The sequence below is a fragment of the Carcharhinus amblyrhynchos genome, chromosome 10, assembly GCF_965287045.1.
Source record: "Carcharhinus amblyrhynchos chromosome 10, sCarAmb.v2.hapA, whole genome shotgun sequence".
Lineage (NCBI taxonomy): Eukaryota > Metazoa > Chordata > Chondrichthyes > Carcharhiniformes > Carcharhinidae > Carcharhinus > Carcharhinus amblyrhynchos.
In genome coordinates, this window is record NC_137333.1 from 1575659 (window position 1) to 1603564 (window position 27906).

The 27906-nt window shown below is 47.0% G+C and overlaps 1 protein-coding gene across 4 annotated transcripts; it reads left to right on the forward strand.

Annotated features, from left to right (window-relative positions):
- Positions 1–5064: 5064 nt before the first annotated feature.
- On the forward strand, positions 5065–27198 carry LOC145349511 (gamma-glutamylaminecyclotransferase-like). Of its 4 annotated transcripts, none has more exons than XM_080198054.1 (3): positions 5071–5232; positions 9611–9739; positions 26501–27198. In XM_080198054.1, the coding sequence occupies exons 2-3, from the start codon at positions 9649–9651 to the stop codon at positions 26977–26979; spliced, it is 570 nt and encodes a 189-aa protein (XP_080054180.1). In that variant the 5' UTR covers positions 5071–5232; positions 9611–9648; the 3' UTR covers positions 26980–27198. The 4 variants fall into 4 exon arrangements, with proteins under 4 accessions (XP_080054184.1, XP_080054180.1, XP_080054182.1 ...); XM_080198056.1 differs by lacking the exon at positions 5071–5232 and adding an exon at positions 5302–5323; XM_080198055.1 differs by lacking the exon at positions 5071–5232 and adding an exon at positions 6180–6262.
- Positions 27199–27906: the final 708 nt, after the last annotated feature.

Consider the following 27906-nt stretch of genomic DNA (forward strand, 5'->3'; position numbering starts at 1 on the left):
CTGTTTAGCTTTCCTGGTTTGAAACCTGCTTCTTGTGGAGAGATGTGGAAAAATCACAGGACCATCCCTCTGCACCTGAAAGATTGGGAATAAAACATGCACTCCCTTTTTCAATTTCTGTTGGAAGTATCTTGCATTGTTTATAAACGTGCCTTCGTTTGGATCACCGTGCGATTCTCAAAATCAGGAACAAATGTTTGAGCAGCTGAATTTATATTGAAGCTTAGTTGGGTACATGAATGGCATGTTTTGAATTGTACATATTTTGAGGTGTAAAGCATTTATATTGGCATTAAAATATGCTTTTACATCCAGCCTTTATTCTATTTTGGTATATTAAATGTTTGCATTGTGATGTTTTCTAAGAGCAATGACTGATGTCAACCTCACCTGTGACTGAACAAAAATAAATCAATCTCATTTGCTAAAGTTACAGAACGGGAATAGGCCATTCAGCCCAACAGTTCTATGCTGGTTTACATTCCACACAAGCCTCCTCCACTCTCCTACCTCATCTCGCCTCGTCAACCTATCCTTCTATTTCATTCTCCCTCACACGCTACTCACCTTACCCATTCACTGTGGAACTGAGCTCTGTTTTCTCTCCACTGGGTAAATCTATTTCTCCCGAATATTTAATATTAATTTTTGACATGTGGGTGTCGCTGGCCTCACCAGCATTTATTGCCCACCCTTGGTTGCCTTTGAGAAGGTGGTGATGAGCCGCCTTCTTGAACCGCTGCAGTTTCTGTGGTGTAGGCACACCCACAGTGCTGTTAGGGTGGGGAGTTCCAGGATTTTGACCCAGCGACAGTGATGAAATAGTGATACATTTCCAAGTCAGGATGGTCTGTCTTGGAGGGGAACTTCCTGGAGGAGGTGTTTCCCTGCATCTGCTGCCCTTGTCCTTCTAGATGGCAGAGGTCATGGGTTTGGAAAGTGCTGCTCTAAGGAACCTTGGTGAGTTGCTGCAGTGCATGTTGTAGGTGGTACACACGGCTGCCGCTGTTGATTGGTGGTGAGGGAGTGGATGCTTGTGGAAGGAGTGGCAATCCAACAGGCTGCTTTGTCTTGGACGGTGTTGAACTTCTTGAGTGTTGTTGGGGCTACACCCATCCAGGCAAGTGGGGAGTATTCCATCACACTCCTGACTTGTGACTTGTAGATGGCAGCCAGGTTTTGGGGAGTCAGAAAGTGAATTAGTCGCTGTTCGTGTAGCCACGATGTTTATGTGGCCAGTCCAGTTCAGTTTCTGGTCAATAGAACCCAAGGGTCCAATCCTGATTGGATTTAATAGCAATCAATTTCTAATAATCTATAATCTTCTAATAATCTGCTCTGCATCTACTGTACTGAAACCCTTTCATAACCATAAAGACCTCTGTGCTTTGCATAATATGGTTTCTGATGAAGTTCTATGAAATGAATAGGGACAGACAGATTCTGATTTCAGTGTTGATATCTGATGTTCAGTCACTCCAACTTGTACACCACCCATCATGTGAGTGGTGGGGAAAGTTTACATGTAGCAAAGTTACTCAAACAATATAGCAAAAATCGGGGGGGGTAAAATACTACACCCCTAGTAATACCTAAAGATACCACGGTTGATTTACAGATAACACTACCCTACCACATCCTAAATACTAGGTTGGAAATTAGTTCAGGAATTCTCATTGGCAGGAGGCGAGGTACCTAAGGAACACAGATTTAAGAGATTTGACAGCACCAGTGCAAATGGCAGAATCTGGAGAGAAGGGGAGCAGTTTAGGGAAGGAGTTCCAGAAGTTTGGCCCCGGGGTGGCACAGTGGTTAGCACTGCTGCCTCACAGCACCAGGGAACCAGGTTCAATTCTGGCCTCATGTCACTGTGTGGCATTTGCACATTCTTCCCATGTCTGCGTGGATTGTCTCCGGGTGCTCCGGTTTCCTTCCACAGTCCAAAGAAATGTGGGTTAGGCTGATTGGCCATGCTAAATTGAGCCTAGTGGCAGGGAGATTAGCAGGGTAAATGTGTGGGGACAGGAATAGGAGCTGGTTGGGATGTGGTTGGTACAGACTCGATGGTCCAAATGGCTTCCTTCTGTATTGTAGGGATTCTATGAGGTAGCTGAAGGCACAGCCGTTAATGATGGAGTGAAGGAAATTAAGGCTGTGCCTTCAGCTATCTGGGGCCAAAGTGGGTGGCACAATGGTTAGCACTGCTGCCTCACAATGCCAGGGGCCCAGGTTCAATTCTGGCCTTGGGTCAGTGTGCGGAGTTTGTACATTCTCCCCGTGTCTGTGTGGGATGCTCCGGTTTCCTCCCACAGTCCAAAGATGTGTTGGCTATGTTGGTTGGCTTTGCTAAATTGCTGAGATCCCCTTGCCCTCCCACTTTGCATTGCATTAGACTTCCGCATCGCTTAATGTCAGGGGGATTAGCAGCGTAAAAACATGGGGCCTGGGTGAGATTGTTGTTGGTGTGGGCTCAATGGGCCTCCTGCACAGTAGGGATTCTATGATTCAAGGGCCAGAATTGGAGAAGTGTGGATCTGGAGGAGATTACAGAGATCAGAGGAAAGGCTGTGGAGGGATTTGAAAATTGCCGTGCTGGGAGCCAGGTGAGCTCAGGGAGTGAGGTGTGAACGGAACTTGGTAAGAGTTAGAATAAAGGCAACTGGGGTTTAAATGAGACCCAAAGACAATAAGATACAGGAACAGAATTAGGCCATTCAGCCCATCGAGTCTGCTTTGCCATTCAATTAAGGCTGATATGATTCTCATCCCCATTCTCCTAACTTGTTACTTATGTAATTAATACATTGGCGCTCTTTATAATGAAATGTGACCAAGCCTTAGTGATGCCGAGAGGGTGATTAATGCCTCTTGTGTATCACCTAATATATTTCCCATTGAATACCACCTCATTGAAACTGAGTTGAAATGTAGCTACCATCTCTGTTTTGAAATATTCCTGGCAGTTTATATAATTCTCCCTCAGTTTGCCAACACATCCATCCACTTTGAAGGCAGGCTGTTGTGGTAATCTCACTGGACTAGTAATCAGGGGGCCCAAGGTGATAAGGTTTCAAATGCCATCCTGACAGCTAGAGGAATTTAACTTCAGTTACTAAACCTTTAACAAAAACTCCTGATATTGAATTGATTTATTATTGTCACATACCTACAATGCCAAAGGAGGCCATTCAGCCCACTGAGTCTGCACCGACTTTCCGAAGCAGCATCTCACCCTAAACTCCATAAATTTATGCATTCTACCCTGCTAACCCCCCTAACCTACACATCTTGGGACACTAAGGGGCAATTTAGCATGGCCAATCCACCTAACTTGCACATCTTTGGACACTAAGGGATGATTTAATGTGGCCAATCCACCTAACCTGTGCATCTTTGGACATTAAGGGACAATTTAGTATGGCCAATCCACCTAATCTGCAGATAAACACAAAATACTGCAGATGCTGGAATCTGAAACAAAAACAGAAGATGCTGGAAAGTCTCAGCAGGTCTGACAGCATCTGTGGAGGGAGAATAGAGCCAACATTTTGAGCCTGGATGCCTCTTCGTTAGAGCTCTGGTGAAAGATCAGATTTCTCCATGGATGCTGTCAGACCTGCTGAAATTTTTCAGCATTTTTGTGTCCCCATCTTACCTGCATATCTTTGGACTGTGGGACGAAACCCAGACACAGACAGAACGTGCAAACTCCACACATAGTGACCCGAGGCTGGAATTGAACCTGCGTCCCTGGTAGACAGCTGTGCTAACCACTGTGCCATCATGCTGTTCTATTTACTTGAGTTATAGAATCATACAGCATAGAGAAGACCATTCTTTACTCAGAGGGTAGTAAGGGTGTGGAATGCCCTGCCTGCAGCAGTTGTGAACTCGCCAACTTTAAGGGCGTTCAAATGGTCAGTGGTTAGGCATATGGATAACATTGGAATAGTTTAGGTTAGAGGGTCATTAGATTGGTTCCACTGGTCGGTGCAACATCGAGGGCCGAAGGGCCTGTACTGCGCTGTAATGTTCTATGTTCTATTTGGCTCATCTTGTGTGCACCGCCAATAACTATCTCTAAAGGTGGGCTAATCCCCTTTTATACAGTCACTGGCCACGCTTGCCCCCAAGACCAGAAAATCCTGCCTGAGGTCAACAGCCCTTTGCAATGGTCCGTCTCTCACCTGCCACGATTCCTGTGGCAGACAGGACGGGAAAATTGTGCCCATAGCGCATGTTGGGGAACTCTTAGCTGTAATGGCTTAGAAAGCAATCAGTCCAGGGGCAATAAGGAATGGGCAACAAATGCTGGCCTTACCAACAAATGTCCACATCCCATGCAATACTTTTTTAAATCATAAAGAATCAGTGACTAGTCGCAGAATGAATGGGACGACGCGGTGGCACAGTGATTAGCGCTGCTGCCTCACAGCGCCGGGAACCCGGGTTCAATTCCCAGCTTGGGTCACTGTCTGTGTGGAGTCTGCACATTCTCCTCGTGTCTGCATCCACCAGATGCTCCCGTTTCCTCCCACAGTCTAAAAGATGTGCTAGTCAGGTGGACTGACCGTGTTTAAATTTTCCCCTTAGTGTCAGGTGGACTAACTGGGGTAAATGCATGGGGTCAGTGCTAGAACCTGACGGGCCGAACGGTCTCCTCCTGCACTGGGCGACATTCCGCCACTTTTCCCCCCCATCGCCAAAATATATATATATATATATATATAATTTTTCTTTTCTTCCCCTCCGATATTGCCAGCGCGTTTTAAGAAAATACCCCTTCACACAGCGGTGATTGTTATTGTGTAGCCGTGTCGGACAGACTGCCTTTAATTCCGGACAGACTGCAGCGCAGACCCGGAGGGGGTTAGAAACTCTGCAGGGTTTAATTGATTAGTGCCGGTCCGCACAATCTTGGTGCAGTGACAATCAGCCAGAGAGAGGAGGGCGGACACTGGGGGGAGAGGAGGGCCGGCAGATCTGACATCCAGATTGCGGTGCATTCCCCGTTTTGAAAGGCCGGCTCCGATCCCCTTACCCTCCCACTTTGCGTTGCATTAGACTTCCGCATCGCCGGCAGGTTTCCGCTCCCAACCCCCTCCCCCCCCTCCAGCAGCAGCAGCGAGCTTTGCGGAGTTGTTTCACCCCCCCCACCTCCTCCCCCTCAGCTGTGTGTGTGTGTGTGTGTGTGTGCGCTCGGAAAGGAGTCGGGGCTTTGAGCTGCCAGAGGTTTGCACTGTCCCTTTGTCTTTGTGCTGTTAAACTGGGGAGGACGGGGAGGACGGGGGCTGTGAGTCTCTCTCTCTTAACGCTGCAGAGGGTGAGCTGGGCACTGACTCGTCTCCACCGGGACTCTGATCCCCCCCACCCCGGGTCAAAACTCTGCAAGTGGGTTTGCAGATTCAGGGCGCTGAGGTTAAGGAGGTGTCTTGCAGCAGATACAGTCCTAAACTTTTCCCCAGTGGGGGGAATTGTGGAGACACAGTGTTTGGGCAAGTCAGAAAGGGGGGAAAAAAGGTGGGGGTGGGAAGGTGGGGGGTGGGGGGGTAATGGGACTGCTATCCCGTGTGGGGCAGCACAGTGCGCCAGGGACCTGGGTTCGATTCCCCGGCTCGGGTCACCGTCCGTGCAAAGTTTGCACGCTCTCCCCGTGTCTGCGTGGGTTTCCTCCCAGGCTGTGCGGGTTGGGTGGGTCGGCCGTGCTAAAATTCGCCCCTCACTCGTGATGTGGAGGTGAAGGTGTCGGACTGGTGTCGGCACGGCAAGAAGTCTGACAAATATTTGCTGCAAATAAATCTGTTGGACTTCAGCCTGGTGTTGTGAGGCTGCTTATTGCCCCTTAGTGTCGGGATTCACTGTAGGATTCTGTGATCTAAATTGCAAATCTCTTTCAGTGTGCCAGCACAGACACAAAGGGCTGAATGGCCTCCTGCTGTGTGTAGAGACATTGGGTGGGATTCCCCCTCCCCCCTCCCCAGCTAGACCAGTGTGTCAGGCTCTGATTGAGATAAATCACAGATTGGAGAAATAGAATCCCTACAGGGCAGAAGGAGGCCATTTGGCCCATCCAGCCTGCACTGACCGCAATCTCACCCAGCTCCCCCCCCCCCCAATCCACATTGCACCATGTATTTACCCTGCTAATCCCCCTGATGCTAAGGGGGTAATTTACCATGGCCAATTCACCTAATCCGCACATCTTTGGAGTGGGGGAGGAAACCGGAGAACTTGGAGGAAACCCACGCAGATATGGAAATTGGTATGGTACTCCACTAACCCCCCCCCCCACCCTCCTCCTACCTTCACCCCACCCCACCACCCCACCTCCCCCCCCCCACCCCACCTTCCCCCGCGGACCCCCGACCCCCACCCCACTCTTGCTGCACAAGCCAAATTTTCTGAGTGACGAGGCTGACTCAGGGCACCATCTTTAAAGGGTGTTTTAAATACTTGCCCCCCAATCCCCCCCCCTCCCATGGATCAGGAGGGCCAAGCCCCCCCCCACAAGCACTGGGGGGGGGGTGACCCCACCATGGAAGTTTTGGGGACAACCTCTCTTTTCCACCCCACCCTTCCCACTTATCGGGGAGGGGGGGGACACTCTCCCCTTAACGGCTGTGCTGCCCCCCCTGCCTCAGGGGGGGCATGAAGGAGGGTTATCCACCCTGCTAGACCCCTCCCTTACCACTGCCCCTTTTTGTGCCCTGTTGGGCCCCCCAGCACAGTCATGTGACTAATGTTCCCATTTTAAAATCAGCAGCAATTGGCACCCGTGTGATGGTGGTGGTGGTGGGGGTGGGGGGCGGAGGTGGGTGGGGGGCGGCGGCGGAGGTTGGTGGGGGGGTGGGTGGGGGGCGGAGGTTGGTGGGGAGGATACATCGTGGGCAGAACCTGTGATGTAAAACCCTTTAATTATATTCAAGCGTACCTCAATTCATGGAAATCATGAATGCACAGAGGTGACACAGTGGTTAGCACCGCTGCTGCTTCACAGCGCCACCGACCCGGGTTCGATTCCCGGCTTGGGTCACTTGCCTGTGTGGAGTTTGCATGTTCTCCCCATGTCTGCGTGGGTTTCCTCTGGGTGCTCCGGTTTCCTCCCACAGTCCGAAAGACGTGCTGGTTAGGGCGCATTGGCTGTGCTAAACTCTCCTTCAGTGTACCCGAACAGGCGCCGGAGTGTGGCGACGAGAAGATTTTCACAATAACTTTGTTGCAGTGTTAGTGTAAGCCTTACTTGTGACACAAATAAATGAGTGTACAATTTGAAATTTTAAGTCAAGTTCACGCCCTTTCTGGGTGTGAATCTGATTATGTCACTGTCGTGGGAAGGGGGAGGAGGGGAACAATCTCAAACTGAGATCTAGCAGCCATAATGTGATTTCCACCTGTGGGGATGGGGCTACTGCACCCGGAGAAAATGGCGTGGGTCGGCCATTCGACCCTTCGAGCCTACTCTGCCATTCATTATGACCATAACCGATCTTAGACTCTCAGCATGGACCTGGGTTTGAGCGCTGACCTTGGGTCTTGGAGATGCTTCTGGGTCCTAGTGCAGGCAGCACCGTTGTAGGTGGGGGGATATATCTCAGTGTCATTCTCCCACCCTCTCCCCATATCCCTGGATTTTTATAATGATGGTAAAATACTATGGATGCTGTAAATCTTAAACTAAAATCAAAACAATACTGGAAACACTACGAGTCATGCAGACTCAGAACGTTAACCCTGTTTCTCTCTCCACAGATGTTGCCAGACCTGTTTTTATTTGCATCTTTCTATCTCTCAATCTCAGAGCAGCCCAAACCATGTACCTGAAAATAATTTACTTGTGAATTGTTGTAATGGTTTTGATTTGATTTATTATTGTCACGTGTATTAACATACAGTGAAAAGTATTGTTTCTTGCGTGCTGTGCAGACAAAGCGTACCATTCATTGAGAAAGAACTGAGAGGGTGCAGAATGTAGTGTTACAGTCATAGCTAGGGTGTAGAGAAAGATCAACTTAATGCAATGTAAGTCCATTCAAAAGTCTGACAGCAACAGGGAAGAAGTGGTCCTTGAGTCGGTTGGTAAGTGATCTCAGACGTATATCTTTTTCCCAATGGAAGGAGGTGGAAGAGAGAATGTCTGGAGTGTGTGGGGTCCTTAATTATGCTGGCTGCTTTGCCGAGGCAGCAGGAAGTGTAGACAGAGTCAGTGGATGGGAGGCTGGGTTGTGTGATGGATTGGGCTACATTCATGAGCCTTTGTAATTTCTTGTGATCTTGGTCAGAGCAGGAGCCCAGACCAAGTTGTGATACATCCAGAAAGAATGCCTTCTATAGTGCATCTGTGGAAGTTGGTTTTTCATAGTGGACATAGCAAATTTGTTTTGTCTTCTGAGAAAGTAGAGGTGTTGGTGGGGCTTTCTTAACTATAGCGTCAGCATGGGGGGACCAGGTCAGGTTGCTGGTGATCTGGATACCTAGAAACTTGAAGCCCTTGACCATTTCTACTCTTGACCATTCAAGTAGACAGGATTATGTTCCCCACTGCGCTTCCTGAAGTCGATGACAACCAAAATGAAGGAGAGGTTGTTGTTGTCGCACCTGATCACCAGGAACGGAGCAGCCAGTTTGGCTGAGTTCCCACAATGTGATGATGATCAGGTAGCTTGTTGATGGATGAATATTGGCCAGGACTGCCCAGTCCCTAGAAGAATGCTGTGGGATCTTTTATGTCCACCAGCGTGGGTGGATGTAGCCTCCCTAACAGCACGGTGAGTATACCTACAGCAGGCCATGAAGGCAGCTCACCACTAGCTTCGCTAGAACAATTTGGGATGGATAACAGATACTGGCCTGGCCAGAGAAGACCACACCGCGTGAGACTGAGCATCAGCCCCGCTCCCTATCTGGAAAGGCAGCACCTTTGACCTTTCAGCACTCCCTCAGCACTGCGCTGGTAATGTCAGCCCCGATCTTGTGCTCAAGTGTTTAGGGTGGGACTGTGATGAGATCGCCCGTGGATATCAGCCCTCCTATTCCCTCATCCGGCTAAACTCAGAACGTGAGGGAATTGCAAGATAATTACTCGGGGTCTTCAAGTGTAGCAATGGCGACTGATCATGAATTCCTAAATCTTGCTGAGCAATAAACTATCACAATCCCTACAGTGTAGAAAGAGGCCACTGCACTAACTCGTGGACAGAACCTTCCCCACACCAACCCTGTGCATTTGCTATGGCCAATCCATCTAACCTGTACATCTTTGGACTGTGGGAGGAAACTGGAGAACCCGGAGGAAACCCATGCAGACACGGGGAGAATGTGCAGACTCCGCACAGACAGTGACCCGAGGCTGGAGTTGAACCCCGGTTGCTGGCGCTATGAGGCGGCAGTGCTAACCATTCTGGCAGCATGAGTTTGAGAATCGCAATTTGTATGTTCAATGCAGCAACTAGAAAACTGTGTCCTTTATTCTGCTTTGTGAGTTAGTTTTATCAAACTTGCTTAGTGATAATTAACAATTTCAACAAGTGGAGTACTTGTTAGGTCACTCGCTAATCAGCTCAATGGTTTTTGCCTTTATTTATTGGTGGTTTTCAAATTATTTTCACCGCAGGTTGCAGTTCACCTCGATCTCTGACCCTTCAGTGATATATGTTTACTCTGCGAAGTTCTCTGAGTATCTTCGTCCGCACTCCGAGTTCCAGCTGGCAAAAGATTATCCATCGGACCATCAAGCAGTTTGGTGAGGCTGTGGGCAGGGGACGGTTACGGCGTGATTTGTAAAGAGAGCACAGCTGGGGGAAACGCTGTAACAAATTTATTACCCTCGTGATAACTCGCGCCAAAAGGGAAAACGCTGGAAAATCTCAGCAGGCCTGGCAGCATCTGTCAGGAGAGAAAAGAGCTGACGTTTCGAGTCATAGATGTTCCTTTGTCAAAGCTAAAAGGAGTTTTGACAAAAGGTCGACACGTCAGCTCTTCTCTCTCCTTATAGATGCTGCCAGACCTGCTGAGATTTCCCAGCGTTTTCTCTTTTGGTTTCAGATTCCAGCATCCCGCAGTAATTTGCTTTTATCCTGTGCAATAATTCAGGCTGTTGTACTTTCCTCAACTCTGTCCTGCCCCTGGGATTGGGACAGATATTGGCTCCCGCTTGTGATGTGGATCTGTAACGTGTGTAGGATCTGGGTGAATTTTTAATACATACACATATATACGCACAAGGCCCTGGGGTTCCCGGGATCTCGGCCCTGCGGCTGGGGTTCCCGGGGCCTGGCCCCACGTGGCTGGGGTTCTCCAGTCCTGCTGCTGTGAATGGAGATTTGACTGAGTGCCAAATTCTCCCTTCTCGCTGTAGCAGCGGCAGGACGTGAATGGCCTGAGAATTCCGACCATGCTTTCCATGTCCCCTCTCCATTCACCTAAAACCCCGCGGTTAGGAAAACTGGGATTCGGAACAAGTAAGGGTGGTTACTTTCAGGAGCCGACGGAGAAGGAAACTGGGGTTTTTGTCTCAAAGCAAAATGATTTAAAGTCAATGCAACATAGTTTAATCTAGCCGACTCGTGGTTAGTACATCAAACTTATTTCTAAGAGAGCTTAATAGGCACAGCGACTGGCACTGCTGCCGTACAGCGCTAGGGACCCAGATTCGATTCTCATCTTGGGTCACTGTCTGTGTGTGGAGCCTGCACATTCTCCCCGTGTCTGCGTGGGTTTCCTCCGGGTGCTCCAGTTTCCTCCCACGTCAAAATACGTGCTGGTTAGGGTGCACTGGCCGTGCCAAAGTCTCCCTCAGTGTATCTGAACAGGCGGCGAACTGTGACAACTAGGGGATTTTCACAGTAACTTCATTGCAGTGTTAATGTAAGCCGACTTGTAAGACTAATAAATAAACTTTAAACTTCAAGGAGCCTTCTAATGTTGCCTGGAAGGACAGTGGAAACAGATTAAATCGTAATTGTCAAAGGAGAATTGGATATAGATTTGAAAAGGAAGGTTGTCGCAGGGTATGGGGAAAGGGAGTGATGCTAATTGGGTATCTTTTTCAAACAGGATGGACCAATTTTTAAGAATTAGTTCATGGGACATGGGTGTAGCTGGCTGGGCCAGTATTTATTGCCCATCCCTTTGCCCCTTGGACAGTCGTTGAAAGTCACATCAACCACATTGCTGTGGCTCAGGAGTCACATGTAGGCCAGACCGGGTAAGGACGGCAGATTTCCTTCCCCAAAAGGACATTAATGGACCAGATGGATTTTTCCAACAATCGACAATGGTTTCATGGTGACCTGAGAATTCTTAATTCCAGATTTATTTTTATTGAACTCAAATTCCATCACCTGCCGTGGCGAGATTCGAACCCGGGTCCCCAGAAAATTCGCCGACGGTCTAGTGGTGATATCGCCCCCTCCAGTGAGGTTCCACGTGGATGTTTATCGGTGGGAGTTTTTTTTAAAAGAGGTTACAGCCCCACCAAGTCCTGCCACTAATCGCAGTGAGGTGTTACGGTGAAGCAAGATGTTCTTTTTGTCAGGTTGTGGTACGTTGTGGGGAGGGGGGTGGGGGAGGGGGGGGGTGGGGGGGGGGTGGGGGGAGGTGGGGAAGGGGGGGGGGTCACAGCCGAGGCAGGAAGCCCAGTGCTGAGCTGGGAAGAAAGGAGAAGGGCCAAGCGCAGCATCAAAGGGACGGACCGGATGTCGCCCCACGGTTCTGTTCTACTCCAGTGACTCTTTCATGAAGGTTAGCTTTCAAAGAGCGGTGACCTTCAGAACGGTTTCATTCCCTGGGCTGTGGTTTCATGTTTGTTTTCTCACCTGTTTCCTGAAACGTTTCTGAAGAATTGTCTGGTAGAATTTCTGCTGAGTGAGGGGGAGGGTTCGCTGTATTTCTGATCCTGGGTTTTGCACTCCAGCCTCACTTGCACTCTTCAAATTCCTCTCTGTCTTACCTCGATTACACAGGAGGAACAGGCCATTCAGCCCATCTAGCCTATGCTAGCTGTTGTATTTCTTTTCCACAAAATGTAGATGTTGCTGGTTAGACCAGCATTTATTGCCCATCCTTATTTGCCCCTTGAGAAGGTGGTGGCGAGCTGCTTTCTTCAACCACTGCTGTCCGTGTGGCGTAGGTACACCCACGGTGAAGTTAGAGAGCGAGTTCCAGCATTTTCCTGCCCTATCTCACCCTATCAGCATATCCACCTGTTCCTTTCTCCCTCGTTTGTTCATCCACCTTTCTTCTAAGTGTATCGATACCATTCGGACGGCACGGTAGCACAGTGGTTAGCACTGCTGCTTCACAGCTCCAGGGACGTGGGTTCGATTCCCGGCTCGGGTCACTGTCTGTGTGGAGTTTGCACATTCTCCTCGTGTCTGCATGGGTTTCCTCCCACAGTCCAAAGATGTGTGGGTTAGGTTAATTGGCTGTGCTAAAATTGCCCCTTAGTGGCTTGGGATGTGTAGGTCAGGGGAATTAGCAGGTAGATGTGTAGGGATGTGGGGATGGGGCCTGGGTGGGCTTGTGGTCAGTGCAGACTCGATGGGCCGAAGGGTCTGATTCTGCTCTGTAGTATTCTATGATTTACCTCAACCAGCCCTTGTGGGGTCCTCACCGCTCTCTGGTAAAGAAGAAGGGCGGCACAGTAGTTAGCACTGCTGCCCCATAGCGCAAGGGACCTGGGTTCAATTCCAGCCTTGGATCTGTTTGTGGAGTTTGCACATTCTCCCCATGTCTGTGTGGGTTTCCTCCAGGTGCTCCTGTTTCTTCCCACAGTCCAAAGATGTGTGGGTTAGGTTGATTGGCCATGAGAAATTACCCCTTAGTGTCAGGGGTAAATAGATGGAGTTACGGGGATAGGAGCTTTGTTGGTGCAGACTCGATGGACCAAATGGCCTCCTTCTGCACTGTTGGGATTCTGTGTTCAAAGTTTCTTCTGAATTCCCCCTTGGATTTACTGGTGTTTGAACAATATTTACGTTTCCTAGTTTTCCATTCAATTCTAAAGAACTGCATTAACTGAACAGAAAATTCTTGAACATCCTGCGCTGCATTGACTCACAAGAATATGGACTTAAATAGCTGTTTTTATTCTTTATTCTTTCATGGGATGTGGGTGCCATTGGCAAGGCCGGAGTAGGTTACCCCATTCCAAATTGCTCTTGAACTGAGTGGCTCGCTCAGTCATTTAAGAGTCACCCACATTGATTTGGGTCTGGAGTCACATGTAGGCCAGACCAAGTAAGAATGATAGATTCCCTCCCCTGACAGACATTAGTGAACCAGTTGGGTTTTTAACCCAATTGATGATAGTTCCGTGGTCATTTTGTTCATGGTTTCAGATTTATTAATTGAATTTAATTGGAACCCATAAACCTGGATAAATACTTGGCCCCTGGATTACTGGCCCTGTGACATTCCCATTGCACTGCCACCTTATCCCAAATACACCATCTTTCCTTTGGGATACCTGCAGGTACTCCTGGGTGAGCCTGGGTACGATGCCCTTTTGGAGAGTCGGCACAGACTCGATGGGCTGAATGGATTCCTTCCACACTGTGGGGATTCTATGGTAATCCTAGTCTGTGCTGGGTGATGCCTGGGACAAGCCTCCTAAGGGCTGCACCCTTACAGGGAAGCAGCGTAAAGCAAGTTCAGAGGCAGGACGAGCCCGTTTTTGGCACTAGTGCCTGACTCTATGTGAGGGGAGTGTGTGGAGGAATGTTGGCAAGAATAACAATGTAAAGTAATAGTTTGCTGCTGTCTTTATTAATTCTATCAAGAAGATCTCTTGTCTAGACATTTCACAGAATGATACACGCTGAGAATGAGGCCATTTTGCCCATCATGCTTGTACTGGCTCTTTGAAGATCTTCCCAATTAGTCCCACTCCCCTACTCTTTCCCCAGAGCTTTGCAAAACTATTCTTTTCAACTATTTATCCAGTTCCCGTTTGAAAGTTTTGACTTTTCCCCTTTAGTTTTGGGCCAATTATCTTGAATCTGTGTCCTCTCGTTATTCCCCCTCTTACCACGGACACAGTTTCTCCTCCATTTAAAAACTCTTCTCATTTTGGATGCTTCTATTAAATCTCCCTTTAACCTTCTCTGCTGTAAGGAGAACAATCCCAGTTTCTCCAGTCTCTCCACATTGACTGAAGTCCCTCATCCTCGGACCTGTTCAAGTAAATCTCCTTCGCACCTTCTCCAAGGCTTTGACCGTTTTAGTAAGTGTGACACCCGGAATTGGACACTCAGCCGAGGCATGAGGCGTTTTATTCAGAAAGTTCAACATAACTTCCTTCCTTTTGCAGTTCTATACACATCAATTCAGACGACAAAAATCCTTTGTTGTTTTTTGACATCAATCTTAAGAAAAAATCCATTTCAATGATTTATTTTCTCTGAGATTTCCAAAATGCATGAAGCATACACGGTCCGTAATTGTGAGTTAAATGCTTTGATTTAATGTTGCACAACGAGTGGTTAGGATTTAGAATGTCCCACTTGGTAACTTAGCGGCAACAGATTGGATAAGTACCTGAAAGGGGGAGATTGTAGGGATGTGGGGGAGGACTGTAGGGATGAGTCATAGTCAATGTGCCATTGAGGTTTACAGCGTGGAAACCCTTTGGGCCAACTGGTCCACGCTGCCTTTGTTTTTAATGACAAAACTAGTGCCAACTGCCTGTGCTTGGCCCACATCCCTCAATAGTCATCTTACCCATGTAACAAATACTTTTTAGGATCGTAAAGAGTGCTTTTGGTACATTGGCCTTTATAAATCGGAGTATCAAGTATAAAAGTTGGAGTGTTATGGTAAGGTCATATAAGGCATTGGAGAGGCCAAATTTAGAGTGTTGTGTACAGTTTTGGTCACCTAGTTACAGGAAGGATGTAAATAAGGTTGAAAGAGTGCAGAGAAGGTTCACGAGGATGTTGCCGGGACTTGAGAAGCTGAGTTACAGAGAGAGGTTGAATAGGTTAGGACTTTATTCCCTGGAGCGTAGAAGAATGAGGGGAGATTTGATAGAGGTGTATAAGATTTTGATGGGTATAGATAGAGTGAATGCAAGCAGGCTTTTTCCACTGAGGCTAGGGGAGAAAAAAACCAGAGGGCATGGGTTAAGGGTGAAAGAAGAAAAGTTTTAAAGGGAATATTAGGGGGGGCCTCTTCACGCAGAGAGTGGTGGGAGTGTGGAATGAGCTGCTGGATAAAGAGGTAATTGCGGGATCACTTTTAACATTTAAGAAAAACTTGGATGGGTTCATGGATGAGAGGGGTGTGGAGGGATATGGTCCAAGTGCAGGTCAGTGGGACTAGGCAAAAAAATGGTTCGGCACAGACAAGAAGGGCCAAAAGGCCTGTTTCTGAGCTGTAATGTTCTATGATTCTAAAAGAAAAAATTGTACCCACCTCTATTACTACCTCTGGCAACTTGTTCCAGGTACTCACCATCCTCTGCGTGGAAAAAATTGCCCCCCTTCCCCCTTTTTGTATCTCTCCCCTCTCACCTTAAACCTGTGCCCTCTAGTTTTAGACTCCCCAACCTTTGAGAAAAGATCTTGACTATCTAGCTGATCTATGCCCCTGATTATATAGACCTCTATAAGATCACCCCTACTCTCCAGAGAAAAATGTCCCAGTCTATTCAGCCTGTCCTTACATCTCAAACTATCAAGTCCTGGTAGCATCCTAATAAATCTTTTCTGCACTCTTTCTAGTTTAATAATATCCTTTCTATAATAGGGTGACCAGAATTGTACACAGTATTCCAAGTGTTTCCTTGCCAATGTCTTGTACAACTTCAACAAGACATCACAACTCCTGTATTCAATGTTCTGATTGATGAAACCAAGCATGCCGAATGCCTTCTTCACCACTCTGTCCACCTGTGACTCCACTTTCAATGAGTGATGAACCTATACCCCTAACTCTCTTTGTTCTGTAACTCTCCCCAATGCCCCATCATTAACTGAGTAAGTCCTGCCCTGGTTCGATCTACCAAAATGCATCACCTTGCATTTATCTAAATTAAACTCCATCTGCCATTCATCGGCCCACTAACCCAATTGATCAAGTTCCCGTTTGCAATCTGAGATAACCTTCTTCACTGTCCACTATGCCACCAATCTTAGTGTCATCTACAAACTTACTAACCACGCCCCCTATATTCTCATCCAAATCATTAATACAAACAGTGGACTCAACAGTGATCTCTGAGGAACACTGTTGGTCGCAGGCCTCCAGTTTATAAAACAACCCTCTACAACCACCCTCTGGCTTCTGACATCAAGCTAATTTTGTATCCATTTAGCTACCTCATCCTGGATGTCATGAGATTTAACTTTATGCAACAATGTACATGTGGTATCTTGTCAAAGGCCTTGCTAAAATCCATGTAGAAAACATCAACTGTGGGTGAAGATTGTAGGGGTGTTGGGAAAGAGCGGGTGATTAGTGCTGACTGGATTGCTCTTTGAAAGTGCTGGCACAGTTTGGATGGGCTGAACTGCCTCCTGTTCTGGTGCCATTCTCAATGGTTCAAACTCAAACCCATCAAATGAGTCTTATGGACTCTTTATGCAAACACATTTGTGTCAGGTGACCTCGCAGACACTGATTATTGTCAATAATCTCGAAGGACGTGTGTATCCGATGTAGTTGAAGCAACTGAAAAGCCGGGAATACTTGAAACTAAACTTGTGTGGTCACTCAAAACAAATCTGGATCAACAAATGAGAAACAAGGAGAGGGATATCCTGACATGGTGAAATAAGGAGGGTAGTGGGAGGGTCCACATGGAGGAGAAACACCAGCATGGACTAATTGGGCCAAATGGCCCATTTCTATGTTGTGAATTCTATATTTTTGATTTGATTTATTATTGTCACGTATTAACATACAGTGAAAAGTATTGTTCCTCATAGAGAAGGAAAGGAGAGAGTGCAGAATGTAGTGTTACAGTCATAGCTAGGGTGTCGAGAAAGATCAACTTAATGTGAGGTAGGTCCATTCAAAAGTCTGACAGCAGCAGGGAAGAAGCTGTTCTTGAGTCGGTCGGTACGTGTCCTCAGACTTTTGTATCTTCTTCCCAATGGAAGAAGGTGGAAGAGAGAATGTCCGGGGTGTGTGGGATCCTTAATTACACTGGCTGCTTTTCCGAGGCAGTGGAAAGTGTAGACAGAGTCAATGGATGGGAGGCTGGTTTGTGTGATGGATTGGGCTACATTCACAATCTTTTGTGGCTCCTTGCAGTCTTGGGCAGAGCAGGAGCCCAGACCAAGCTGTGATACAACCAGAAAGAGTGCTTTCTATGGTGCATCTGTAAAAGTTAGCGAGCATCATAGCTGACCTGCCATTAAAGCATTGATACTGCAGGAACGTTGAGAATGGATAGGACTTGTACACTGGGCAAGGCACAAGGAAAAGTTTGGTCATTATTAATAAACTTACTGCTGGAACTAGCTGCCGGGGGAGGTAGTGGAAGCAGAAATGATTGTGACTTTTAAGGAGCGTATTGAGAAATATATGAATTGGAATGGAACAGAGGGTTATGGTCCCTGGAAGGGGAGGGGGTTTTAGTTCAATTGGGCAGCATGGTCGGTGCAGGCTTGGAGGGCCGAAGGGCCTGTTCCTGTGCTGTAATTTTCTTTGTTCTTTATTCTTGCACTTTTGTAAATAGAGTGAGTGGCGGTAACTCTTATTTTAAATGTCTGTTAGTTGTGTGGAAGTGTTAATGGGCTGTTTCGCTTTCATTGATTCACCCTCAGAATGATAGTTAAACCATCACCCTGCGTCCCGAGTGCTTTTGTTTGTCGGGATGAATCAATGGATTCTTGTCCTGGGCACAGTAATTTAGTGTACTTTGGTATGGTATTTAAACTGGCCAGGTGACCTGCCAGACCCTATAATGGGAGCTCCAAAGCGTCAGGATACCAGCCGAAACTCCGATTTCAAAGCTTTTATTGTTTCCAGTGTCGGTACCTGATTAGTTCAAGATGTTGCTGCCTTCGCTCTCAGACTTCAGTGAGTTGTGTCAAAATTTAAATGTGGTGGGGGGGTGGGGGGTGGGGGGTGGGGGGGCCATGTGTCGCTGGGAAGAACTCTTCACTTCCTGTCATGTGGTGACAGTCCTGTTGTTGAGTCTGAACTCTGGTGTTGGTTAACTGAGTGGCGATGGCGGTCTGTTCGATTTATCTTTTGCTAAGGTTTGGTCGACGTGATTCACCTTCACCAATCTTCATATATTTACGTGCACTTTACATACTTACATAGAACAGCCAGTAGGCTTTATACTGTCTTGAAGACATGTTCTACTCCGTGTAGAATTAATCCCCATCTATTGTCCTTTCAACGTTACCCTTTTCTGAGCTGCAGTGAGGTGGAGATGCCGGCGTTGGACTGGGGTGGGCACAGTTAATAGTCTCACCACACCAGGTTAAAGTCCAACGGGTTTATTTGGAATCACGAGCTTTCGGAGCGCTGCTCCTTCATCAGATGAGTGGGCACGACCTCCCCCCAGCAGCGATTTCCAGCAGGAAGGAAGGTCCCCCACACCTGACGAAGGGACACCGTTTCCGAAAGCTTGTGCTATCAAATAAACTGGTTGGACTTTAACCTGGTGTTGTAAGACTTCTTACTGTGGAAAAACTCAGGCCATGTGTCAGTTTCAACCAACGCTGAACACAAAAGAACACCACGTTTTCGTTATAATTGCAATCTTTGCAGGATTTGTGAAGGTGTACAAAATACTCATTGAGTTCTGTAACTCGTGAAGAGGAAATCTGGGACTTTCAGTGCAATTATCCTCATTTCGTGCATCTGAACCACGGTCACCTGCGTGGCAGCCAAGTCTTGTTTAGACATTTAATTCTCCCAGAATCAGAATCCTCGCACTTTGGCAATCAAAAATCCCCAGTTTGCTTCGGAAGGTCTGGGACTGCCACATTCCAGGACTGGACGTTAACTGCCCTGAGTTATTTTGGGGTTTTAGCTGTGGTTTAATTTTCACAATACTTTTCACCGTGTGCTATTTTTGAACACTTTTTTTTAAGAAAAAAAACACCTAACCAACAGCATAAATAGGAACCTTAAATAATTAAATCTTTTGGCAGCATCTATACATTACAGAGTGTTCGTTCGCTGCAATGTCTGTGTTTAATATTTAAAGCGGCACAGTCAAACAGTTCAAACAATCTTTGAATTTATTCATGTTATAAACAGTAATATCAAGAAAGATTTTGTGAAGCTCTTGCTGTTAGTGGTATAAAATATATTCATGTATTCAAAAGTTTAACCTGACTGGTTTGGTTCTGTGAATGCTGTTGCTATTTGTGAGACAGCGTGTTGTGATCGCAGGGATATTGTTCTCTGATTTCTCTGTCGGTAATGAACAGATTGGACTGTATTTGACCATTTGGATTCTAAGTGCTGGGCGGACTTGAAACTGGGAGTGTTTCCGATCTGACTTTTAGACCCGTTCTCGGGCATCCCCGTACGCACTCTGCCTGAAAAAGTATCAATGATTCCGAATTGCGTTGCAGAAGTCTGTGGGTGGGGCTTATCGCACCCAAAATCCTGCAGCTCCAATCGGAGCCTCCAACTGCACATGCGCAGGGAAAAAAAATAGAAAAATGCTCCCCTGCCACATCGCTCCCGGGATAATACACCACCCCCCCCAACCCCCTGGCTCACACAGACATTTCCTCACCCCCAACAACAGTACTGTCCCCTTTATTCCCCCCCCTCACCCCCTGCTACCCAGACCAATCACAGCCCCCTGCCCCCTTCCCCCCCCCCCGCCCCCCCCAATTGCAGCAGAGTGGCAGTGGGCTCCCCATCCCCCTGCCCACCCCCACCAGACAGCCATCTGACCCCATCGCCTCCCCACCAGAGACCATCTGACCTGCCTCCCCACACCCCCCCACCTCCCCAAACCGGTGATCAGAGTCAGAGAGCCACCGGACGCTCTGAACTTATCTCCTCAGACACTGGGATGTGATGGTAAAGGGGGGAAAAGCCCATTAATGCAATTTAAATGTATTCAGTGAGTAGGAGGTTGAGCGCGTGCAAAACTATTGCTGCCAATTCCTGTCGCCTCACCTCGCCTGCTTTACACGGGTACGATTAGTGAGTAGAACCCAAGCTTCATGGACAGAAAGTTATGGATTCAAATCTCACTCCAAAACTTGAGCTCCTAATCCAGGCTGCCACTCGCCAGTGTAATACTGAGGGAGAAGTGCTATGTGGATGAAATGTAAAATCAAGCCCCTCAGGGTAGCACGGTGGTTAGCACTGCAGCCTCACAGCGCCAGGGACCCGGGTTTGATTCCTGGCTTGGGCACGGTCCTGATCGCCGCCATTGGTAAAGGGGGAGTGGACACGGAGGCGGTCGCAGATCCCACTACTCGCCTCACACCAAGTTTTTGCTCCCAAAAATGGGCACAGCTTGATGGTAAAATCGGGTCCATTGTCTCGCTCCCTCGCTGTCTCAGTTGTTTGCTGTGTATCACGTGTACTCTCGTTCATTCCCTCTTTGTCTTGTTTCCACTCTGTCACATTCTTCCTTTTTCTGTTGCATTCTCCTTCCCGCTGTTGTGTTTTTTCTCTCTCTTTGTATCACATTCTCTCCCATCATAAGCTTGTACTTATAGTTTATTTATTAGTGTCGTAGGTAGGCTTATGTTAACACGGCAATGAAGTTACTGTGAAAATCTCTTAGTTGCCACACTGCGACGTCTGTTTGGGTACACTGAAGGAAAGTTTAGCCAATGCATCTAACCAGCACATCTTTTGGATTGTGGGAGGAAACCCATGCAGACACGGGGAGAATGTGCAGACTCCACACAGACAGAGACCCGAGCCGGGAATCAAACCTGGATCCCTGGCACCATGAGGCTGCAATGCTAACCTCTTCTGGTGGGGAGGGACAGGCAAACAGGCCCGTGAATTGGAGGGTAATGAAAATTACCACGTTTAAATCAGCTCCGCGCCGATTTCTGGCTTGGAGCTGATGATGCCGGACATCTGGTGGAATTGTCCAGAGATGTGGAGAGGCCCTGGTGTCCAGCGGTGGGGGGAGGGGGGGGGGGGGAGTCCACTAAACCTCCTCTGCTGATGTCTCCTTGCCCACTGCGCTGCTAGAGCTGTGACAATTGCCTCCATAGTTCTTTATTGATTTGAAATTCCACCATCTGCCGTGGCGGGATTCGAACCCGGGTCCCCAGAACATTAGCCGAGTTTCTGGATTAATAGTCCAGCGATAATACCACCTTGCCATTGCCCCTGCAACGATCACAGAAAGCTTTGGTCATGTTGTATTTCTTTTCAGAAGTGGATGTGGGATTGACATCCAAAAAAGTTGTGTGAACAACTTCACTCGCACCTCGCTGTTATTAACTCGGAGAGCTGCTGAGTTTCGAGTTCCTACAGTGAATTAATTAAATGTTTTTAATCCTCACGTTGACCTTTAGGGCTTGGGGTTTAGTTATCTCCTTTTCGTTCGGCAGTGAGATGAGTCAGCTACATTCAGACTAAAGTTTTCTTTTAATAGATATTTGAGCCAAGCTCAAGAACAATACTGACCTTGTTTAATTTATTGTTTAAAGAAAGACACCATTGAATTGATTTTGATATCCTGGTTATTTGAGAATAACTTCCTCTTCAATTTTGAGTACGTGGAACACATTACCACAGGGAGTGGTTGAGGTGAATGGTGTAGATACAGTTATGAAGAAGCTGGAGAAACCCAAGAAGGAGACAGGAATAAAAGGAACATAAAGACTAGCATGATCAGTTGGGCTAAATGGCCTATTTGTAGACGTGATGAAATTAGCCGCTGAGTCACAGGTTTCTGAGCCTAATCCCACTCCAGTGCTCCAGCACTCAAAAGACAAATCAAGGTTGACAAGCCAAAGTGCAGTGCGGAGGGAGCGCCGCACTGTCAGAGGATCAGTGCGGAGGGAGCGCCACACTGTCAGAGGGTCAGTGCTGAGGGAGCGCCGCACTGTCAGAGGGTCAGTGCGGAGGGAGCGCCGCACTGTCAGAGGTGATGTTTTTGCTTTAAACCGAGGCCCCCATCTGTTCTCGCAGGTGGAAGTATTGAGGAGCAGGGGAGTTCTCTTCAGTGTCCTGGTCAATATTTATCCCTCAAGCAACATCATGAAAAGCAGACTATCTGATAATTATCATCTTGCTGTTTGCGGGATCTTGCTGTGCACAATTTAGCGTCTGTATTTTCTATATAACAGTTAGGCATCATTGGTCGTAGAGTGCTTCAAGTCACCCAGCTTTTGTGAAGGGTGCTGTAACAGTGCTTCTGTTTTCTTTCCGGATAATGATGGAATTCCTCCTTTTGCCGGTTTTATTTATTCTGCAAAGTTGGGTTGGTTTTGAGTTGACACGATCCCAGATCAGAAACACCTTTCATGTGCCCGGTAACCAGCGCACGGGGGGGGGAATTAAGTTTGACCCATGCCCACTGTTCAAAGCTGGTTACGGATATCAAGCCCGATACGGTTGTGGTTATAAAACTGGTAAATTACACCACCCATGAATTGCCCTGCCAACTCCGCTCTGAATCTACGGAGGATCTTGTCACGTGAACTCCCAACACCAACCACCCATTCGTCACCTGACATCCTACAAAGCTTTATTCCTGATTGGATGATTTCGGACTGCTTTTTACCCCCGTCTCTTTTTATTTAATGTAACCTGTACAGACATTTGGAGAAAATAAAACAACACGATAGTTTTTATTCTCCTGTATTTGTTGGCATCGCTAACCTTAAAAAAAAATGAATCATCGGCCCCTGGATTCTCCAGGCCAGTCCGAGACATTGGCAACTGAAACCCACATCTGTGAAGTGTTAATCCTCAGACAGAGGTCACAGCTGGAACCGAACTGGCACAATTGGTGTCGGTTAACCACAGCAGAACACTATCCATGGCTACCGTCCAACGCTCCCTTCTTCAATTATTCAGTTCCTGCGTTTCATCATTCCTTCTTTGCCACTGGTTCCCAAAGCTTATTTCTGGAGCTTGTTTCATGCAAGACCACAGACAGACCTTAGAATGGTCAGACTGTGTAAGGAGGCTGTTCACTCCCTCCTGTCTGTGTCAGCTGGTCTTGCTCACCTGTCTTTTCCCAGCCTACCTACCCCGCCCCCCCCCCCCCCCCCCGTCCCCGCCCCCCGCCCCCGTGCTCCAGTGGCAGATGTAGGATGACGTTGAACTTACAGCAGCGAAACGGGCCACTTGGCAAGAAAAATAGGGTGGTAATAGTCGGAGGTTTTAACTTTCCCAACATTGACTGGGACAGCCATAGTATTAGAGGGTCGGATGGAGAGAAATTTGTTGAGTGTATTCAGGAGGAATTTCTCATTCAGTGTGTGGATGGCCCGACTAGAGAAGGGGCAAAACTTGACTTCCTCTTGGGAAATAAGGAAGGGCAGGTGACAGAAGTGTTAGTGAGGGATCACTTTGGGACCAGTGACCATAATTCTATTGGTTTTAAGATAGCAATGGAGAATGATAGGTCTGGCCCAAAAGTTACAATTCTAACTTGGAGCAAGGCCAATTTTGATGGTATCAGGCAGGAACTTTTAAAAGTTAGTTGGGGGAGTCTGCGGGAAGGCAAAGGGATGTCTGGTAAGTGGCAGACTTACAAAAGTGTGTTAACCAGGGTTCAGGGTAAACACATTCCTCTTAGAGTGAAGGGCAAGGCTGGTAGAAGTCGGGAACCCCCCTGGATATTGAGACCCTGGTCACGAAGAAGAAAGAGGCACATGACGTGCATAGGCAGCTGGGATCAAGTGAATCTCTTGAAGAATGTAAGGAGTGTAGGAGTAGAGTTAAGAGAGAAATCAAGAGGCCAAAAAGGGGACATGAGACTGTTTTGGCAGATAAGGCAAAGGAGAATCCAAAGAGCTTCTACAAATACATAAAGGGCAAAAGAGTAACAAGGGAGAGAGTAGGGACTCTTAAGGATCAATAAGGTCATCTAAGTGCAGACCCACAAGAGATGAGTGAGATCCTAAATAAATATTTATCATCAGTATTTACTGTTGAGAAAAGCATGGATGTTAGGGAACTTGGGAGAATAGTGATGTCTTGAGGAGTGTACATATTACAGAGAAGGAGGTGCTGGAAGTTGTAAAGCGCATCAAGGTAGATAGATCCCCAGGACCTGGTGAAGTATATCCCAGGACATTGTGGGAGGCTAGGGAGGAAATTGTGGGTCCCCTAGCCAAGACATTTGAATCATTGATTGCCATGGTGAGGTGCCTGAAGATTGGAGAGTGGCAAATGTTGTGCCTTTGTTTAAAAAGGGCTGCTGGGAAAAGCCTGGGAACTACAGGCCGGTGAGCCTCACATCTGTCATTGGTAAGTTGTTAGAAGGAATTTTGAAAGACAGGATCTACAGACTTTGAGATGCAAAGATTGATTAGGGACAGTCAGCATGGCTTTGTGAGTGGAAAATCATGTCTCACAAATTTGATTAAGTTTCTTGAAGGGGTAATCAAGAAGGTAGATGAGGGCAGTGCAGTTGATATTGTCTGCGTAGACTTTAGCAAGGTAGGTTGTTGCAAGGTTAAATCTCACAGGATCCGGGGTGAGGTACCTAATGGATACAAAATTGGCTTCTTGACAGAAGCCAGAGGTGAAACTGGAGGCCTGTGACCAGCAGGGTGCCTCAGGGATCAGTGCAGGGTCCACTGTTATTTATCATTTATATTAGTAATCTGGATGAGAATATAGGAGGCATGGTTAGTAAGTTTGCAGATGACACCAAGATTGGTGGCATAGTGAACAGTGAAGAAAGTTATCTCCAATTGCAACGGAATCTTGATCAATTGGGCCAATGGGCTGACGAATGGCAGATGGAGTTTAATTTAGACAAATGCGAGGTGATGCATTTTGGTAGATTGAACCAGGGCAAGACTTACTCAGTTAATGGTAGAGCACTGGGGAGAGTTACAGAACAAAGAAATCTAGGGATACTTGTTCATAGCTCCTTGAAAGTTGACAGAGTGGTGAAGAAGGCATTTGGCATGTTTGGTTTCATTAGTCAGAACATTGAATACAGGAGTTGGGATGTCTTGTTGAAGTTGTATAAGACATTGGTAAGACCACACTTGGAATACTGTGTGCAATTCTGGTCACCCTATTATAGAAAGGATATTATTAAACTAGAAAGAGTGCAGAAAAGATTTACTAGGATGCTATCAGGACTTGATAGTTTGAGATGTAAGGACAGGCTGAATAGACTGGAACTTTTTTCTCTGGAGAGTAGGGGTGACCTTATAGAGGTCTATATAATAATGAGGGGCATAGATCAGCTAGATAGTCAAGATCTTTTCTCAAAGGTTGGGGAGCTTAAAACTAGAGGGCACAGGTTTAAGGTGAGAAGGGAGAGATATAAAAGGGGGAAGGGGGGCAATTTTTTCACGCAGAGGGTGGTGAGTGCCTGGAACAAGCTGCCAGAGGTAGTAGTAGAGGTGGGTACAATTTTGTCTTTTAAAAAGCATTTAGACAGTTACATGGGTAAGATGGGTACAGAGGGATATGAGCCAAATGTGGGCAATTGGGATTAATTTAGGGGTTTAAAAGAAGAGCGGTATGGGCAATTTGGGCCGAAGGGCTTGTTTCCATGCTGTAAACCTCTATGATGCGCTTTTAGGCTGATTGATTGGGTAACAAATTGTCCCTATATTGGACCTCCCTGATCCTCGCACATTAGGCGTAGACTAAAATCATGAATAGGTCACTGAGACAATGGGACGGCGGCGCAGGCTCGTTGGGCCGAAGGGCCTGTTTCCCGTGCTGTGTTGTTCTTTGTTCTTTGACACTTGGTGCATTCAGCCTGTGCTGGTACAAGTCAACTTCATTCCATCCTTGTTCAGTTCACTGCCAGAATATCCTTGTGTTCCATTCTCTCTCAGCGGCATGGTGACACTGCTGCCTCACAGCACCAGGGACCCGGGTTCGATTCCTGGTTTGGGTCACTGCCTGTGCAGAGTCTGCACATTCTCCTCGTGTCTATGTGGGTTTTCTCTCTCAGTCTGAAAATGCTGTTTAAGGTGCATTGGCCATGCTAAATTCTCCCTCAGTGTACCCGAACAGGTGCCAGAGTGTGGCGACTAGGGGATTTTCACATTAAGTTCACTGCACTGTGAATGTAAACCTACTTGTGACACGAATAAGTGAACTTTAGCTGACTGCAACATTCACCTCAACCAATCCCTGTGGTAACCTGTTCCACACTCTCACCACTCTCTGGATAATTTCACAAATTAGGCGACCAAAAGTTTGGCCTAGAGGGATGTTATGTAGCCACAATGCTGCCCGCTGCCAGTCTTTTCTCTTTTTAGTAGCATTGCTAGTTCTTTGCAGGAAAATGGTGACACTCCGTGAAATCCCAGGCTTGTTTTCAAATGCTCTCGCTGGTATCACCTCTTCCTCCATCACCGTTTTAATCCATGTGGTTTTGCCCCTCCTCTAGGCAAAATGAGTGCTGTGTTTGTCTACGGCACACTCAAGAGAGGTCAACCTAACCATCACTACCTGATCAATGGAACCAAGGGGAAAGGAACATTCTGTGGCAAGGGACATACCACTCAGAAGTTTCCGCTGGTGATTGCAGGAAAATACAACATTCCCTTTCTGCTCCACCTTCCAGGCACAGGGCATGAAGTTGCCGGAGAGATTTACTTAGTCGATGAGCAGCTGCTGCAGTTCCTCGATGAGTTTGAAAGTTGCCCGCTGCTTTACCAGCGAAGAACCGTCGGGGTCCGTGTGCAACAGTGGGAAGATAAAGACAACACTGTGATGGTGAAGCCTGATGCGGATGGTATTGTTAAATGCTTTCTGTACAACACAACAACCTACGAAGAGGACTGGTTAAAGCTTCCTTATTACAACAACTATGATCCCAATGCGAACCCTGATCAGCTGAAGTATGTCCTACGTGAGGATAGATAACTATCAAATATCAGATAACGCTACACGCTCATAATCAAAGAATGAGAAATTAAATGGCATTAAATTTAAAATATATCCTCTTTCAATACTTGAATTTAAGAATGTAAGGTTAATGATTCAGATTCAAGTTCTCAAGCTGTTTACTATGTTTAGTTCTGAATGAACCTTTATTTTAATTTCTGCAATTTATTAAAATTCTGGATCAATACTTGAATACGTTTCTATGGCGTTGTGTCTATTTATTCGCCACAATTTGAAATATTGAACGGAGATTTTACTGGTCCCCAAATTCTCCGACCTCGCTGGAGCGAGAGTGTGGCGTGAATAGCAGGTAAGATAACACAAATTATAATGATGTGGAGATGCATTGGACTGGCGTGGGCACAGTAAGAAGTCTCTCAACACCAGTTTAAAGTCCAACAGGTTTATTTGGAGTCACGAGCTTTCAGAGTGCTGCTCCTTCACCTGATTTGATTTATTATTGTCATATGTATTAACATACTGAAAAGTATTGTTTCTTGTGTGCTATACAAAATGTCTCATCCATAGAGAAGGAACGAGAGTGCAGAATGTAGTGTTACAGTCATAGCCAAGGTGTAGAGAAAGATCACCTTAATGCAAGGTAAGTTCATTCAAAAGTCTGACAACAGCAGGGAAGAAGCAGTTCTTGAGTCGGTTGGTACGTGATCTCAGACTTTTCCACCTTCTTTCATCGGAAAAAAGATACAAGAGAGAATGACCGTGCTGTTTGGGGTCCTTAATTATGTTGGCTACTTTGCTGAGGCAGCGGGAAGTGTAGACAGAGTCAATGGATTTGAGGCTGGTTTGCGTGATGGACTGGGCTACGTTCACAACCTTTTGTAGTTCTTGGCGTTCTTGGGCGGAGCAGGAGCCAGACTAAGCTGTGATACAACCAGGAAGAATGCT

Bases quoted from the DNA above. Each gene is read 5' to 3' on its own strand.
- LOC145349511 (XM_080198054.1), top strand. From the start codon at position 9,649: ATGTTTACTCTGCGAAGTTCTCTGAGTATCTTCGTCCGCACTCCGAGT. The intron at 9,740-26,500 runs GTGAGGCTGTGG...CCCCTCCTCTAG, and splicing joins TCGGACCATCAAGCAGTTTG to GCAAAATGAGTGCTGTGTTT.